The 17,277-nt window shown below is 51.7% G+C and overlaps 1 protein-coding gene across 3 annotated transcripts in view; it reads left to right on the forward strand.

The window, feature by feature from the left end:
* Positions 1–15,968, forward strand: part of TSPAN14 (tetraspanin 14) — a 51,526-nt gene extending 35,558 nt beyond the window's left edge. Inside the window, exons 4-10 of one of the 3 annotated variants that reach the window (XM_011975759.1) lie at positions 1,553–1,603; positions 4,015–4,161; positions 5,774–5,944; positions 8,955–9,080; positions 10,356–10,400; positions 12,511–12,630; positions 14,207–15,968. In XM_011975759.1, the coding sequence (XP_011831149.1) occupies positions 1,553–1,603; positions 4,015–4,161; positions 5,774–5,944; positions 8,955–9,080; positions 10,356–10,400; positions 12,511–12,630; positions 14,207–14,278 (732 nt within the window). In that variant the 3' untranslated portion in view covers positions 14,279–15,968. The remainder of the gene's footprint in view (positions 1–1,552; positions 1,604–4,014; positions 4,162–5,773; positions 5,945–8,954; positions 9,081–10,355; positions 10,401–12,510; positions 12,631–14,206) is intronic. The other 2 variants (XM_011975766.1, XM_011975770.1) reach the window with 2 other exon arrangements.
* Positions 15,969–17,277: the final 1,309 nt, after the last annotated feature.

Consider the following 17,277-nt stretch of genomic DNA (forward strand, 5'->3'; position numbering starts at 1 on the left):
TGTAAGACACCTGGGGAGGGAAACGAAGTGGTCATGCATTCCATCAGGAAAACCCTTCCCAGCTAGTCAGTTCAAGGGGAGGACCGAGAAGCAGGAAATGGGTGTGGTGTGGTAGAAAGGGCTAGAGATGAACCCAGGGAGCTCTGCCCCCTTGGCTTGGTGCTGTATCTAGTACTTGAGATAGTATCTGGCACTCGGGATGTACTCCGTGAATATTTGTTGACTGAATGAGTGAGGAGTGAATGAATGAACTGAGACTTGTGATTCAGCCCTTCTCCCCACTGCCTGGCACTTTGGTTTTGGCCCTCCCCGGGCCTCAGTGCCTCTGCTTTTGTAAAATGGAGGCATTAGTTCTTGGTGGGGGTTCTTCGCTTAGCGTTCACAGACCATTGTGGGAGCCAGCAGTGGGAAGCTGTGAACCCTCTAAAATTTCATACAAAATACTGGGCATTTGTGCATTTTCTGAAAGTGATCTGTGATCCAGAAGAGGTTGGATCACAGATTACTTTCAGGGTTGGGTAAGACTTCCTGGGGTTTTCCTTGAGCCCTTTCTTTCCATTCTAGCCCCTGGGGCTAGTTACTGAGTAAAATAGGCAGAAGTGGCTCAAGGCTTGAGATCACTGGTAGTCATAGAGAAGCGTGGTCCTGCTATTTATCGTGAGATGGTGATAAATGGCAGTGAAATGCCAGTGTGGTGTAAAGTAGTCACAGAAAAATAGGAGGCAGCTTTATTAGCAGAGCCCACGTTGTGTTTTGTTCTATGTGGAAAAGCCCTCCCTGGTTCAGGAACCTGTGTCATGTATTTGGGAGGGCCCCTTTTTGTTGTGGTGCACATGGGGTATAGGGTCCTGCAGGTGGGAAGTTGGGCTTGGGGGTGCTTCTCCTCTGGGGTGAGCTTACTGCTTAGAGCAGGCCTATTTTCTCTAGCTAAAAACCCAGCCTTTCCTGAGCACAGGTGCACCCCCTGCTCAGTGTAGATACAGTGGGGGGAAGGATCAGCCCTGGCCTGGGCCTCTGGATAGCTGCTTATCTGTGCCTGGAGTCTTATCTCCAGGGCTAGAGAGCTGGGGTGTGTGGCAGAGATCCTGGGCTCTGTTTCCCCCCATCCTTACCGTGTAGTGGTGCCCAGTCCTATGCAGCCTCATCGTGCGTTGGGAACCTCTGAAGGGACCTGGGCCAGCCCTCCCAAGGGGTGATGTCTTCGTATACACCAGATAGTGCACTGAAATGAGTTCAGGGTTGCAAAAAGGGGAAGAAACGGCACAGCCTGATATCTGTGACCCATAGTCTCTCCAGGGTGGAGCCTGCTGTGAGATCTTTTTCTCTTCCCTCCCTGGGGCATAGGGTCATCTGAGGTTGAAGGAGTTTGTCCAGACATTCAGGAAGGTAGGTTCAGGTTATCTGTCATCTGCAGGGCCTGAGGGGCTATGTGAGATGTGAGCTAGGAGCATGTCCTGCCTGGCAGTGTGGACTTTGCTCTATGAAGCATGTTCACAGTGTCGGTTTCCATCCTAACTTCCTTCTCTCTCTGTCTTTCCTCTGCCCCACTTAGTTGGCTGGAGTTGTCTTCCTTGGAGTCGGGCTGTGGGCATGGAGCGAAAAGGTAGGTGTAACTATCACAGGACACTGAGCTTCAGGCAGCCAAAACCAGATTCGTTGGATTTCATTTTCCCTTCTCCAATCTGTTCCCTGACAACAAACATTTCTTGTGTAGTGTCAAGGTGTGTAGTTGTTAATCTTTACAGACACAACTCTTGCCTACTCTGCCCACATGATAGTGTTGGCTGCTGAAGGCATGGGCTGGGCTGGGCTGGTTGGGTTTTGAGCCCTGTGGATGTGGAGAGCTCAGCTCTTGTCCGCAGAGCAGGCTTGGGGCAACGCAGCTTCCTGACCCTGTCTGTGCCTCTGGGAGCAAGTGAGCAGGTCCTTGAACACAGGCATGCTTATTGTTGAAGCCCTTATCCTCCAGGATGAGAAAGAGCAGGGAGCGGGGCTGGGTGACGTGCCCCCAGGGTGCCCTGTGGGGCAGAGGTAAGCACCTCTGGGCCTCCTTGCCCAGCCTCAGGAGGAGAGGGGAGGAGTGGAGACCTGGCTTCTACCGTCTGGAAGGACATGGGGCAGTTGCAGCTCCAGGAAGGGGATGAGACTGGATATGGGCAGGGTGGGGCTGTGCTGCTGCTTATTGCCCGGTGGCAGGGGTGCTGTGGAGGCGGTGAGGGCTGAGAAGGGCCAGGGAGGGAAGGGGGGAAGGGAGGGAAGCAGTAAGGTGGAGCAGGCCTGGCCGGAAAGAGCCAGGATAAAGCTTCCTCTAGCATCTTGGGCCCAGGCCTTCTTCCTTCAGTGGAACTTCCCTTTGCTTCCAGCAGGAGGAGGCAGAAGAACCTAGGTCTGCAGGCTTTCCTGCCATGGTCTTACGAACAGGATAAGGCCCACCTTCCGGTTTGGGCACCTTCAAAGTGGCCTGTGAACCCCGAAAGGGCAAGAGCTGGGGTGCGATGTCCTTGTGCCCCCGTGACCCAGAAGCAGGTTCAATCTGTGCCTCACAGCACCACCGTGTGGCTGCCCCTGGGACTGCAGCCGCCTAACCGGGTGTGGCCCTGAGTGTGGAGCAAATCTGTCGATTTAAAATAATTAAAAAGGCCAGAACCTAGTTTAAAGAGAGTTTATTCAAGCACACATGTTAAGGACAGGGCTGCCCAGGAAGCACAAATTCCAAAGAATGGAAGTCAGCCTTCCTGTTCGAAGTGTAGGAGCTTGGGCTCATTTATGTAGACAAAGCCAGACAGAGGCTCTGTTGCCCAGACGGGAGCACAGTGACTGAATCTTGGCTGACTGCAACCTCCGCCTCCCAGGTTCAAGAGATTCTTGTGCCTCACCCTCCTGAAGAACTGAGATTACAGGCATGTGCCACCATGCCTGGCTCAATTTTGTATCTTTTAGTAGAGATCGCGTTTTGCCATGTTGGCCAGGCAGGTGTTGAACTCCTGGCCTCAAGTGATCTGCCCTCGGCCTCCCAGAGTGCTGAGATTACAGACATGAGCCGCCATGCCCAGACACCTATGTATGTCTTGATGCTTAGTCACAATGTTCTGATTAGTTGAGGCGGTCTTTTTCTTTCAGGAAAGGTATGTTTAACATTCCACACTGAAGGTGTAATTGTCCCTGGGTCTTAGGTGATATCTGATCTGAGTTTAGTAAAGAACAATGAAAGAGGCAGTTAAACTGTAACAGAGATCAGTGACTGGAAGGGGGGCTGTGGTCTCTCCAGTCCCTTAGTTCAACCATCATCTAAGAAACAGAATTGCAAACATGCTACATGACTCAATCTCCAGGGCTCGGCTTTCCTCTTGGCATTTTACAAACCCTACGGAACTGCTCTGCCCATTATGTGACTGTCTGTGTTTATATTTAAATTGAAATGGAATATAAATGAAAATTCAGTCCTTCTGTCTCATTAGCCACATTTCAAGTGCTCCGCGACACCTGTGGCCAGAGAGTGGGGGTATAGTCTAAAGCACTCCATTGGTGTCGAAACTTCTGTGGACAGCACTGCTTTGGCCTGCCCTTGGGCATGTTTTCCACAAGAGTATTCATATTGAGGCTGTTTTCATCTCAGAAGAGTAGTGTTCCTTATTAATTAGGTGCCAAATTGGGGGACTAACAAGGTTAGCCACCAGGGTGACCAGTTTGACCACAGGCCACAGAGCCCCGTTTCCCTCCAGGCCTGGAATAGGCACCCCACAGGCTGCAAAAGAAGCCTGGTGGCTGCCTAGGAGGATCTCACAGCGTAGGTGGAGGCCAGGAACACTTTCTGGGACCTGAGGTGGGCAAGGATCTGCTGGTCAGAGGGGCCCCTAAGGGCATGGATGGGGCCGGACTCTGACCTGGCTATTAACAAGAGGACTGAGCCTGGGGAGACAAGTCCCTGTTTTCAGTACCACCTGCACCCCCCAGGGTGGCATCCTTGACTCCCCTTCTGGGCCGATACTGCCCTGCTTTCTCTGTCTCTTTCAGGGTGTGCTGTCCGACCTCACCAAAGTGACCCGGATGCATGGAATCGACCCCGTGGTGCTGGTCCTGATGGTGGGCGTGGTGATGTTCACCCTGGGGTTCGCCGGCTGTGTAGGGGCTCTGCGGGAGAATATCTGCCTGCTCAACTTTGTGAGTGGTCACAGAGACAAGAGTGGGATAGGATGGAATGGGGTGCAGGCTCTGTTGGGCAGGATTATATGTTACCTGGTCAGAGCAGGTGGCAGCTCTTATGAGCCTCCCCCAGGCCCCTGCCTGGGGGCAGGAGGCAGCCCTTTGCACCCTACTGTCTAGAGAAGCTGGTTCCTCTCGACAGGAGAATTAGGTACCCTCTGGTTTTTAGCCCTTGGTGGGAGGAGCCAGCTGCCTGTAGGCCAGCTCTACTCCCTGCTCCTTTGCCTTTTATCTTCTTTCAGAAGTTCTAAAAGAATTGTTTGTCTGCTACTGTCCTTTGCCCTTCCTGGCTAAGATCAAAAGATGTTGCAAGTAACCTTAAATCATTTCCCTTCTCCAAGGGTGTGTGAGTCTATTGGATGTACAAGGCAGAATCCCAAATTTCCTGGCAGAACTGCAGATTACTAAGAGTTTAGTTTTATATTTAGATGCAAATTCATTTTTAGATATATTCAGTTAAATAATACCTGGTGGGGAAAACACATTATCATATTTTGCACTGTATTGTTTGTTGACTTGATTAGATCAAGCTCTCTCTTTCCTGGACATAATTTTAAAAGCAAAGCTATGGGCTTTTTTTTTTTTCCTAATTTTTTCTCTGGGAAAAAAAAAAAAAACAACAGCTATGTTTAGCATCTTGCTTTTATGTGAACAGAGATTACGTTTTGGCAGGCCTCATGTGCGTGTGTGTTTCCTTTTTCTTACTTTGAAAGATTACTCCACATTTGCTGGTTGTGGCAAGCTGCTTAGTGTCTTGTATGGCCAGTGATAATGTCTGTGAGAGCACAGACTGTAGGCTGGGAGTCTGCCCTGATGGGATATGGACCTGTGGCTGCACTGGTCCCTTGCAGAATGCCACCACTCCTTGTGGCCTGGGGTAGCTGAGAGCTTCTGGAGGGGTCTTTATGCAGCTGACGATCATATACTTTCATGCAGAGTTGGTACAGATAACTTTGGCACTTCCAGAATTGTAAAGAGCCCTGCAGGGAACTCACATGTCCTGCATGAACTATGTGACCTCAGGCAAGCTATGTACCTAGTGACATAGCCATAGTTTTCTCATCCCTAAAGTGAGGTGACAGATATGTAGGCACTCAATGGGTTTGTGTGTGTAGGGGGAGTCGTCAGATAGTGTCTTGGGCACAGTGTCTGTCCTAAAGGAGCCGATACCCCAGGATGCTGCCCTGGAGGGTCCAGGTGGAACTGCTGGGGTAGGGCAGCCATTCGTTCATGTGATAGGGTTTCCTCCTTGTCCAGGGAGGAGGGCTGCTTCATAGCAAATGACTGACACATTGGCTTGGAGTTTTCTCACACTTTTTCACTCATGTGACCGTTATCAGCAATGCAGTGACATGGGTAGGGATAAATAACCCCTTTTTACAGATGAAGAGAAGTTGCCCAGAGTCACCCAGCTAACCAAGTGTGGGATTCTCAGGACCCCGATGTGGGACTCTCAGGTGCAGAGCCCACGTTCTGCTGAGGATGGTGGTTCTGGGTCAGGTGGGGTTATGTGTGTGGGGGTGCAGGTTGGTGGCGTGGTCACTCCTGCTCTCGTCCCCTTCCCCTGCAGTTCTGTGGCACCATCGTGCTCATCTTCTTCCTGGAGCTGGCTGTGGCGGTGCTGGCCTTCCTGTTCCAGGACTGGGTGAGGGACCGATTCCGGGAGTTCTTCGAGAGCAACATCAAGTCCTACCGGGACGATATCGACCTGCAGAACCTCATCGACTCCCTTCAGAAAGCTGTAAGCACCTCCCCATTGGGCCCCCGATAGAGCATGCGCCCCCTTGTGGCCTGCTGTGCTGCCCGGAGCTGAGGCTAGCGGGGCACCAGGCCTTCTCTCCTCTGTGGGTTTTCTGCCTGCAGCTTGGCAGATGGCAGGGAGGCCGTGGAACAGGCCACCCCGCCTCTGGTCTGTTCCACTTTGCCGACTTGTGGTTGCCCGGTGGGCCAGCCCTTTCCCGTTGGGATTGGACAGGCAAATCCAGCTGCACCTGAGAACACCCACCCCCATGTGCCTGGCCCTCCTCTTTCGGCCCCAGATCTTTCCAGTCCTGCCCAATAGCCACACCAGCTGCAATCCTCCTTAGGCGCTGCATACCGTAAGGCATAGCTTCTTCCCCACAGCTCGTGACTCACCGTCTGAGGCTATTCCTATCCCCTTCCTCCCCGGGACCTTTTCCCCTTCCTTTTTAAGAAGCCAGCGCTGCCTGGAGGAAGCTTTGTCAGATCTAGCAGAATGTGACCTCCCTGGAATATGTGCCCAGGGGTTTGTCTAAGCAGTCCCAGGCTGTGGCCTTTACTCCATCTGGTCCCCATCCCTCTTATCCCTCTCATGTGTGGCTGCACCTGGAGGCTTGGAACACAGCTGTCCCAGCCACCTGGGGAGGAACCCACTCCTTGGCCATGTCAGCCTGTGCAATGCAAGGCTCTTGTTTGATCTGTGTGCTGACGGAAAGCCCAGCTTCCTTAAGAACTTTTCATATGGAACACTTTGCTTTTGAGAAGAAAATAAATCAGAAACCATTAAAAATCTATGATTCACTCTCATTATTAACCAAAACTTGTTCACCTTTATTTCATGTATTATGGGATCCAGCAAAACTCATTTATGGTACCAAAGACCCTATCTGTATTGTTATTACTAATGTGTATTAGTCTGTGAAAGTCACCAAATCCCAGCCATGTTTTTTTTTTTTTTTTTGAGACGGAGTTTTGCTCTGTCGCCCAAGCTGGAGTGCAGTGGCGTGATCCTGGCTCACTGCAAGCTCCGCCTCCCGGGTTCATGCCATTCTCCTGCCCCAGCCTCCCGAGTAGCTGGGACTACAGGCGCCCGCCACCTCGCCCGGCTCATTTTTTGTATTTTTAGTAGAGACAGGGTTTCACCATGTTGGCCAGGATAGTCTCGATCTCCTGACCTTGTGATTCGCCTGCCTCGGCCTCCCAAAGTGCTGGGATTACAGGCGTGAGCCACTGCGCCCGGCCCCCAGCCATGTTTTGATACCTCTCCTTTTTTTTCTGTTTAGTGCCACCATCCTTTTTACATTTTCACATACCCTTGGCTTGCTGGTGTCAGCATGCTAGGTTGTGGTTCATCCCTGCATTGCCTTAAAAACATAGTTTTCTCCATTGACTTCTTTTTCTTTTAAAAGTGAAACTTCTGGCCGGGCGTGGTGGCTCATGCCTGTAATCCCAGCACTTTGGGAGGCTGAGGCGGGTGGATCACGTGGTCAGGAGATCGAGACCATCCTGGTGAAACCCCGTCTCTACTAAAAATACAAAAAATTAGCTGGGCGTGGTGGTGGGCGCCTGTAGTCCCAGCTACTCGGGAGGCTGAGGCAGGAGAATGGCGTGAACCCAGGAGGCGGAGCTGGTAGTGAGCTGAGATCACGCCACTGCACTCTAGCCTGGGCGACAGATCAAGACTCTGTCTCAAAAAAATAAATAATAATAATTTTAAAAAACTTCCCAGGAGAGGGATTCAGTAAATTACAGAGCTTCCTTGGGGTGAAATTTCGGGTAATCGCTAAAGCAAGTGGAACAGTAGAGGTGTGGGGGAGACGATTTTACCTGAGAAGTAAGCAAAACAAAACAACCAGAAATCGCTGTTGTCATTTGTTGTGATTATTGCCATAACCATGTCAGCTGTAAGGGCAAATGCGAAAAAGTTTTTTAGGGGAAGAGACACTGTCAACTTCACAATGATGCTTTCAGTGTTTGGTTTTTACAAATCTTGTAGTCAAATAAGGATTTTCTTTGTAGCCACACCAGATGATAGGAAGGGGAGGGCAGAGGCCCCAGGTGTGGGGCGGAGCTTTGATTGTGTTACCTTTCACCCTCATTGGACCTCTTTTCTGAGGAGCAGACACTTAGCAGCTGTTTTTTGTAAAGGGGTGAAAAGGGGAATTCGCTTACAAGTTTCTCAGGGAGGAGAACACTGCACACTAGGAAGTGTTCTCTTGTGGCAAGTAAAGGACCACACCAAGGTGCCGACGGGGCCTCAAAGGAGAGAGGCCACTCTCCTATCCTCTGAGGAGATTGGAAGGAGGAGTCTCCTTTGAAGAGGCTGGGAAGAAGGGCAAGCTCCCTGCTAAGGAGGGCCTGGGCTGGGTATGCTGTGCCCGGCAGTGGGGCCAGAGGGCTCCACTGAGCCAGCGATGTGGGTTGGACAGGGGAGGCACGGTGGCCGGGAGATACCTTCACCGCCATTTCCTTTTTATTTGTTTTTATTATTTTCTTTAACACATCAAAAGAGCATGTTCTCTCTCTCTCTCTCTCTCTCCTTTTTTCTCCTCCCTCCCTCCTTTCTTTTTTCTTTTCTCTTTTCTTTCTTTCTCTTTCTCTCCCCTTTTTTCTCTCTCTCATTTCCTCTCTTTCTCTCTCTCTTTCCTTTCTTTCTTTCTCTTTTCTTTCTTTCTTTCTTTCTTTCTGATGGGCGGGGGGGCGGGGGTGCAGTCTTGCTGTGTTGCCCAGATTTATTTCCAGTTCCTGGGCTCAAACCATCCTCCCATCTCAACCTCCCGAGTCGCTGAAGTTACAGGCCTGGGCTACAGCCCAGCTGTTTTCTTCTTAAAGGGCTGCCTATGTTGCCAGCTTAGCATCTCTGCACATGGGGGGTAGCGGGGCGGGCCCTGGTTTCTCTGCATGGTAGATGCCGGCAGACTTAGCCTGGCATCACCACTAACGTTGCCCTATGCTGGGCAGCCATGGCCCTGTCTTGGAGCCCCTAACAGTTCCGGCTTTTGTGGTTGCAGAACCAGTGCTGTGGCGCATATGGCCCTGAAGACTGGGATCTCAACGTCTACTTCAATTGCAGCGGTGCCAGCTACAGCCGAGAGAAGTGCGGGGTCCCCTTCTCCTGCTGCGTGCCAGATCCTGCGGTGAGTTGGCTTGTGCTGGGACACAGGGAGCCCGCCCTTCCTGAAGCCCAGCAGCTTTCCTGACTCCTCCAGTGCTCTGGGGTACTTTTCTCTCATGGAGGTCTGAGGAGCGGGTGTGTTCTCTCCACGCCCTCCTCAAGGCTGCCCAGCTCTGAAATCCGATGTGTGTACATTCTAGGAACACTGCTTGCATGACCCACCCTGGCCTTGGTGTTCTGGGTGAGGCAGGAGAAAACAGTATTATTTCCCCGGGCTCAAGCAGTTCTCTGGCCTCAACCTCCCAAGTAGATGGGACCACAGGCTTGAGCACCACTCCTGGCTAATTTTTGTATTTTTTGTAGAGATGGGGTTTCACCATGTTGCCCAGGCTGGTCTTGAACTCCTGGGCTCAAGGCGATCTGCCCATCTTAGCCTCCCAAAGTGCTGGGATTACAGGTGTGGGCCACTGCGCCTGTCCTGTCCTTTCTATACCTATTTGCATTCCCAATCCAAGGCCAACGTCCTTGGGTTCCAGAAGCTATGTTCTTGGGGTGACCCGTGAAGGAGCTGTGAATTTTGCCTGAGCTGAGCCTGAGTAGAACTGGGCATGTTGCCAGCTCTCAGTGCAGTTATGTAAAGCCTGGTCCTGGGTTATGGGCTTTGAGAAGGCAGAGCATCACCACTATTATATGGGCAAGTTCTGCAGCCCAGGAGAGGCTCCGATTTGCTGAAACTGCACAGCTCTTCTGAGGTCTCCACTGCGACTGTGAAATGTACCAGTCTCGTAAGTGTTGCTTTTAGCACGTATAGTTCTTACCTCCAAGTATAGGTCTTACCTCCTAGCAAACTGTGGCCCCCAGGCCAAATCTGGCCTGTTATTTTTCCATGACCTGTGAGCTAAGAATGCTTTCAGATGTTTTTAAATGGTTGGAAATAAACCAAAAGAAGAATAATATTTTGGGGCACATGAAAATTATATGAAATTCAAATTTCAGTGTCCATGAAGTTTTCTTGAAATACAGCCATTCCTGTTTGTTTACAGATTGTCAGTGCCGGCTCTCATGCAACAAAAGCAGAATTGAGTATGTGTCTGAAATATTCACTGTCTAGCCCTTTAGAGAAAGTTTGCCACTCTGTCCTGGCCTGAAGGATTAGTTGGTGTCGTGATTGAAGGATATGAGCTGTAATGGAATTTGCACAAATGTTTGCTAGTGTTTGGTCATGTCTTTTCTAGAGTCTCTTACCATTAGGTTCTTGAGACACCAAAAGCAGCTAATTTTTCTACTTTTCTTGCAGCAAAAAGTTGTGAACACACAGTGTGGATATGATGTCAGGATTCAGGTGAGAGCTCCAGTGTATACAAATTGAAGAGTTCTTTAGGTTTCATTCCCTATGGTTCAACATCCTGATTTAGCACAAGTGCAAACTGAAGTGGGGAAACTCGGGGCAGTGAAGCTCCTGATGCCACCTAAGCTGAGCATGGGCACAGGGTCACACACACTGCTTCCTGAGCTGGCGGCAGGACCCCTGGGAGCAGTAATGGTGATTCCAAGCCTTGTGAGCTGCAGTCCCAACAACTAGGAGTTACTGCATTTAAAGAGGTGGGATGGAAGTTTTGAGGGACAAAGACTGCATTTTTAGGAGGCTCCTTGGCATCCCAGAAGATGTCTCTCGTTAAGAGGACAGCTGCAGGAGTGTATGTGCCTTGGTCTGGCCTCTGTGTGGAGGCAGTGGTGACAAAGAGGGAGGCAGGCATGGGGCAGGGGTGAGGCTCTGTCCTCCAGGACTTCCTTTAGGCTGTAGGGAGTGTGCTCTTGGATGCAAAGAGAAGCAAGACCCTACCCCACTCCAGTCCTTGTTCTAGTGGTTTTTGGTGATATGAATGACTGCTGTTCTAAAAGGGAGGAGTCTCGAGGAATCTGCAGAGACCCCTCCTGTTAGTTGTGCATACGAGGGATGTGTCCCTACAGCTTGGGCAACTGTCTTTCTTTAGGGATCTGCATTTTACAGGGAGAAACTTCTGTAAACTGAATGTTTGTGTTTCCCCAAAATTCACATGTTAGAACTTAAGCCCCAGTGTGATGGTATTAAGAGGTGGGGTCTTAGGGAGGGGATTGGGTCATGAAGGCAGAGTCCTTATGAGTGAGATGAGTGCCCTTATGAAAAAGGCCCAGAGAGCTTATTTGTCACTCCACTGTGTGAAGACACAGTGAGAGGGTGCCATCCATGAACCAGAAAGTGGGCCCTCATCCAACACCAAATTTGCCAGTGCCCTGATCTTGAACTTTCCAGCCCCCAGGACTGTGAGAAATAAATTTATGTTGTTTATAAGCCACATAATCTATAGTATTTTATTATAGTTGCCTGAATGGACTAAGATAAGAACCTGTATCAACATCAGCTTCCCTAATTATGAGTTGTTTTGCCACTTACATTAATTTGCAAAGGCTGCTGTCACAACATAACACAAACAGAAATTTAAGCCACAGCAGACATTTATTTTCTCACAGTTTGGAGGCTAGACGTCCAAAATCAAGGTGCTGGCAAGGTGGGTGCCTTTAGAGAGCTGTGATGGAAGGGTCTGTTCCAGGGCTCTCTCTTGGCTGCAGGTGGCTGTCCTCTCCCTGTGTCCTCATGTGGGCTCCCCTCTTGCATGTCTGTGTCCTGATCTCCTCTTCTTGGCATGATGCTCTTCATATTGCATTAGGGGGCACCCTGATGGCCTCATTGTAGCATAATTACCTCTGTAAAGAGCCCGTCTCCAAATACAATCACGTTCTGAGGTCCTGGGGGTTAGGACTTCAGTGTATGGATTTTGAGGACACAGTTTAGCCCCTAACACCTCTAAAGTTAGGGACTAATGCTCCATCGTGTTGCCATGGAGGAGGCTGATAGGTGTGAGGGGGCTGGGGCCGATTGCCCTGGGTGGGGTGGGCAGGGCTGGGGTGTGTGCTGGGATGGTTACTGATACCCCACCGGGGTCGGCACTGGAGGGAGCCGGTTGGCTGGTGACTGTTGCCTGGCCGAGCTTACCGGTGGGATGCCCGCTCTGAGAAGCACCCTCCTTCTCAGGAGACTCTGGATCCCCTTTTCCAGGTTTCTCTCCCTTTAAAGGCACATCCTCCTCCAAGCCTTCAAGTCCCTTCTCTTTCTCCAGATGTGGACACTGGGGAAGGGAATCTTGAGAAAGTTGGTCTTTAAAAATCTCTGGAGACCTGAAGGGAAACAGCCAGGGAGCCTTTGGTCAGACAGGTGGTGCGATGGCACGGTGCCCAGCGAGGGGCAGAGGCTGGGAGGAGCCGACGAGCATCTCCTGGAGAGTCCTTGGCTGCCTCCTGGATCCCTCGTTCCCACCCTGCTTTGCACTGCTCCTTGGTGGAGTTCGCTAGGGGATCAGGGTGGGGACATTGTGCGTGCCAAAGGCTCAGGCCCCTGTGGTGTTTTTCTGCAGCTGAAGAGCAAGTGGGACGAGTCCATCTTCACGAAAGGCTGCATCCAGGCGCTGGAAAGCTGGCTCCCGCGGAACATTTACATTGTGGCTGGCGTCTTCATCGCCATCTCGCTGCTGCAGGTGTGTCCCGGGAGCCTGTGGGATTGGCAGGTGGCCTGTTTTCATTTGAGGTTGGGCCCTTAACGTAGAGTGCATGGGTCCAGCTTGGGTATGGTATTAAGGAATTTGCAGAATTAAAAAAGGGATTCAGCTGGATGTCCAAGGCTGAGAGGGTGTATGTGTGTAAACATGTTGGGGAGGAGAATGGTGGCTTCCATAAATGCTACCTATAGGGGCGCCCTCTGGGCGGGGGCAGGCTGGGAGGGACTTGTGGCCCTGCACAGGTCCTATTGGCAGCCCTCTCCAGAGGGCCTGGTGGGCTGCAGAAGGGTCACTGCCTGTCTGGAGGTGGGTCAGGAGTGTGCTCGGGGTGGGCCATCAAGTGCGGCAGATAGGGAGGCTAAACTCTTGGTCACCTGGGGCCTCAGGGTGGCCTGAGGCTCAGGTGTGTGCACTCGCCCCGGGACCTCTCCTCCTGTCTCTGGTCCCTGGGCTGGGATTGTCAGGTATCTTCCCTGTCCATGAGACATCCTCTGAGGCCCGCTGCTATTTGTGGCATCCTTTCCCCTTCCAGGCTGTGCTTGTTCATTTGAACCAGGTTTCACATGTGGGAGGATGTTGGTGGCTCAGCGGGCAGTGAGGCTTGGAGTGACTGGGCTGGTTGGTGACTGCCAGGAGAAGAAGTGGCAGAGAAAGTCAAGAATTCAGTGATCAGAGAAACCAGGAGTCTTTCCAGTGCTATTCAGGGCTTCCAGGAAGCTGCAGCTTCTGGGTCCACTGATGCAGTTCTTGTGTGGAAAATAACACCATTTATAAAGTGTTTGACTCTGTTCTTTCCTGGAAGAGGGTGACTGAGGTGGACCCAGGGCCACCAGCCACCCACACATGCCTTCCTCCTTCAAGGAAGACTAAGAAATAGGAGGAAGCAACTGGAAAATGAAAGAAAAAAGTTATTTGTAAAATGGGAAAGGGAAGAATCAGACTTCAGAAGGACTGACTAGTCAAATTAGAACCACACAAGAATTTAAAGGGAAAAAAAGCCATTTCCAGAGGTCACCAAGTTCATGTTCGTCTGTTCACGTTAGAAGAACATCAGTCTTCTCTCACGATTTCCCGCTCACCAAGGTTGGGATGAACCTTCAGACATTAGCACAGCCGAAATTGGGGGTGGCCTTGGTCTTTTTGTGGAATCAACGTTTACGGGAAACACTCAAGATTTATTATTTTGGGAATCAGAAACAGTCAGGGTGACCCTGTTATTTTTGGTTTAACCCAGGGACAGGCGTGTCCTGCCCCATGGCTTGTGATGCACTTAATCATGTTGGAGGCAGGGCAGAGTGTCTCTTTTGCTTGTGCTGCCTGTGGTTTGCCTCTTCTAGGCTCTGGGGATGTAACAGAATAGACCCCAGAACCCCTTTTTGCGGGAGGAGTAGCTGTGCTGTGCCACTGGCTCCACGGTGCTATCTCTGCATCCTCAGTTGCAGCGGGGGCGGTGAGGAGAGGCGTGCAGTGGGAGCTCCCAACCTCACCTTCCGCTCCCTGCCGTTTGCCTTTGGGCCCCAGCAATGGTCACTGACTCTGCTGGTGTTGGTTTCAGATATTTGGCATTTTCCTGGCAAGGACCCTGATCTCGGACATCGAGGCGGTGAAGGCCGGCCATCACTTCTGAGGAGCAGAGTTGAGGGAGCCGAGCTGAGCCATGCCGGGAAACTAGAGCCTTTCTCTGCTGTCAGCCCTAAGTCCAGAGGGAGAGGAGCCGACACCCCCAGAGCCAGCGCCCCATCTTCAGCCTCAGCGTGACGTGACCTCTCTGTTTCTGCTTGCTGGTGCTGAAGACCAAGGGACCCCCTTGTTACCTGCCCAGACTTGTGACTGTATCCCTCTGGAGTCTATCCAGAGACAGAGAATGTGTCTTTATGTGGGAGTGGTGACTCTGAAAGACAGAGAGGGCTCCTGTGGCTGCCAGGAGGGATTGACTCAGTCCCCCTGCAGCTCAAGCACGTCTGCAGGACACCCTGGTCCCCTCTCCACTGGCATCCAGACATCTGCTTTGGGTCAGCCCCATCTGTGGGTGGGCCATGGGTAGAGGGACCCACAGGCGTGGACAAGGCATCTGTCTCCATCAAGCCAAGCAGCACGGGGGCCTGCCTGTAACTGGGGAGGCGGACGTGGCCTTGCTGGGCCTCTGAGTGCCAGCGCAGTCTGCGGGGGCATGCACACGTCAGGGGTTGTTTGCAGGATCCTCAGCCATGTTCAAGTGAAGTAAGCCTGAGCCAGTGCGTGGACTGGTGCCACGGGAGTGCCTTGTCCACTGCCCCCCTGTGTCCACCAGCTCTTCTCCCGGTGCCAGAACTGCCTCTGGTCTTGACAGCATTAAGCCCTGATGGCACCGGTGGGGTGGTGGGCATGGTTCTTCACTGAGAGCCGGCTCTCCTTTTCTTAAAGTGTGTAAATAGTTTATTTATAGGGGTAAGAATGTTCTCACACCATTTCACTTCCTCTTCCTCTCCTCCAGCATTCTCCTCTGAGCAGCCTTACATAGTGTCCATGGCTGGAGCCGACCCTTTTGAGTCCCCTCGAGTGTCTTAAGAACCAGCCCACAACAGCCTCTCCTTCCCCTCCACATACTGCAGCCTCCCTCCATGTATCCCACATACAAGCACTCCCCCACTCCCCAGCGTGGCCTCACTGTCTTCTGGTCTTGGTGCTACTGAAATTGTCACCCAGAACTTGAATCCTGACCCTCCCCACTGCAAGCCCAGGGAGCCCCAGCCCAAGATGGCTAGCCTGAAACAGTTGGCCAGGGCTCCTCTTGAGGCCGCGTACCCAGGGCTGGCTGGCCTGCCATTTGCTTCTCTCTGAGACAGCCGTTCTTCTGCAACCACGCCCCATGCCGAGCCACAACCCCAGGCTGCAGCTGCTCAGAAGGTCCGGGCGTTTTGTTTCTGGTGACCGGATATCGGTGGTCACTGGTCCACCCTTCCTGTCAGGGCTTTTCTGGGGCCTGCTCTTGGAAATGAAGTCTTCTTAAGTACTGAATAATTCCCCTGGGGATAGCTGGGGCATTTGTCTAGCTGGGCTACTTTCTAACGCTTTGCCATAGCTCGGACCACTTCTTATCGTTCAGGGATCGAGTGCAACCTTCAGTAACTTGCCAGAGTGTACATTCTAGTGTGGTGTATACTGGTGGCTGTTTGTTGATGATGATATTATCTTTTTTTTTCCTGGTTTTTTTGTTTGTTTGTTTTTTACAATTCTCTGTAGACTAGGAGAAGAAGAATGCTTGTGTTTTTTGGAAGTGTGATGCTTCTCTTTGACTGCCAAACTCTTTTATGGAATATATCTTTATATTAATGCTGTTGTTTTGGTCGTTTTTGTTTGGGGTCACTATCAAGATGTTGCTAAGCATCTCAGTGGTAAACGCAGCTGCCAGAGGAGCCAAGGGCTAGGGTATGTAGACCTTACAGAAGGGTGGATGGTAGAGGCAGCCCATCATCAGCACAATCTGACTTACATCTCATTGAGTGCATTTTTTTTTTTTTTTTTTAAGATTCTGTATGGCAGCACTTTCAGTCTAGAGGAAACATTGTTTTAGGTTATTTCTGTCCACCCCTGGGCGATACTATTTATTGATCCAGGCAAAAGAGCTTGGGGCCACTGAGTCAAAGTGGGGACACGGGATTGAAGCCTGGGCACTGCTGCTGCACGAGCTGTGTGTCCTGGGTGTGCCGGCCTCTCTGAAGGGGGTTGGTGGCGGCGCCCGCCTCACTAGATGCCTCTGATCCAGCCTTCCCTGGGGGAGTGGGTGGCCGCAGACCCTCCCTGCCAGAGCTCCTGGAAGGCTCTTGTAGGCCTGACCCATCTATTCCTGTAGACCTAGTTCAGGATGAAGTCTCAGTGTGACTTGCAGAGTTGGGTTTGTCTTTCAACTATAGACCCTTCTGGCCATTCTCAGCCATATCATGTGACTCTGAATAGTTGGATGAGGAATGGAAAGAAAGCAAGGATGAGAGCCGGGCACTGGCCGTCTCCACCTAGCATCGGCTCTCTGCACAGAGGCACAGGGCAGGCCTCCTGTGCACTCCCCACTCAGCACTGGCCTGTCCTGAATCCCCGTCTTCCCTGGTTGGAGGCCAGCTGTGGCTGGTCTCACCCCACCATGCACATGCTCACTTTAAAGCTTTGGGGTCCTTCCTGTACCCCCTCCCCAACCCTGGCCCACCCCCTCAGGATCTTGTCACGTTACTTTTCCTGTCCCTTCTTCCTGTCACTGGCCTTCCTTTCCTCATCCTGAAAACTTGCCTAGGCCCTATGGCTCCCTCCTTTCCCGGGCAGCTTCTTATCTGGGCTGTCTGTACCCCTTCCTTTCCACCACCCACCATGCCCCACGTAGCTGAAAGCTGCTTATCCCAGTGGTCAACCCTGGCCTTCGGCCTCTAGCACCAGACACTGCACCTCCTGAACGTCCTCTGCTTCTCTGTTTCAGAGGCCTGGGCTCGCCAGTTCTCTGGCCGCTCCCATCCGTCTGCTCAGGACTCTGCTGCAGCTGTCCTCACCGGCCTCCAGGGAATCCCACTTCCCTCAGGGCAGGGCTGTGGGCTGGGCTGAAAAACCATCTGCATGGTCCACAAGAAGCCTGGCACTGGGTTTCCTCATGAATAACAATGA

The sequence above is a fragment of the Mandrillus leucophaeus genome, unplaced genomic scaffold, assembly GCF_000951045.1.
Source record: "Mandrillus leucophaeus isolate KB7577 unplaced genomic scaffold, Mleu.le_1.0 Scaffold1010, whole genome shotgun sequence".
In the NCBI taxonomy this organism is placed as follows: Eukaryota; Metazoa; Chordata; class Mammalia; order Primates; family Cercopithecidae; genus Mandrillus; species Mandrillus leucophaeus.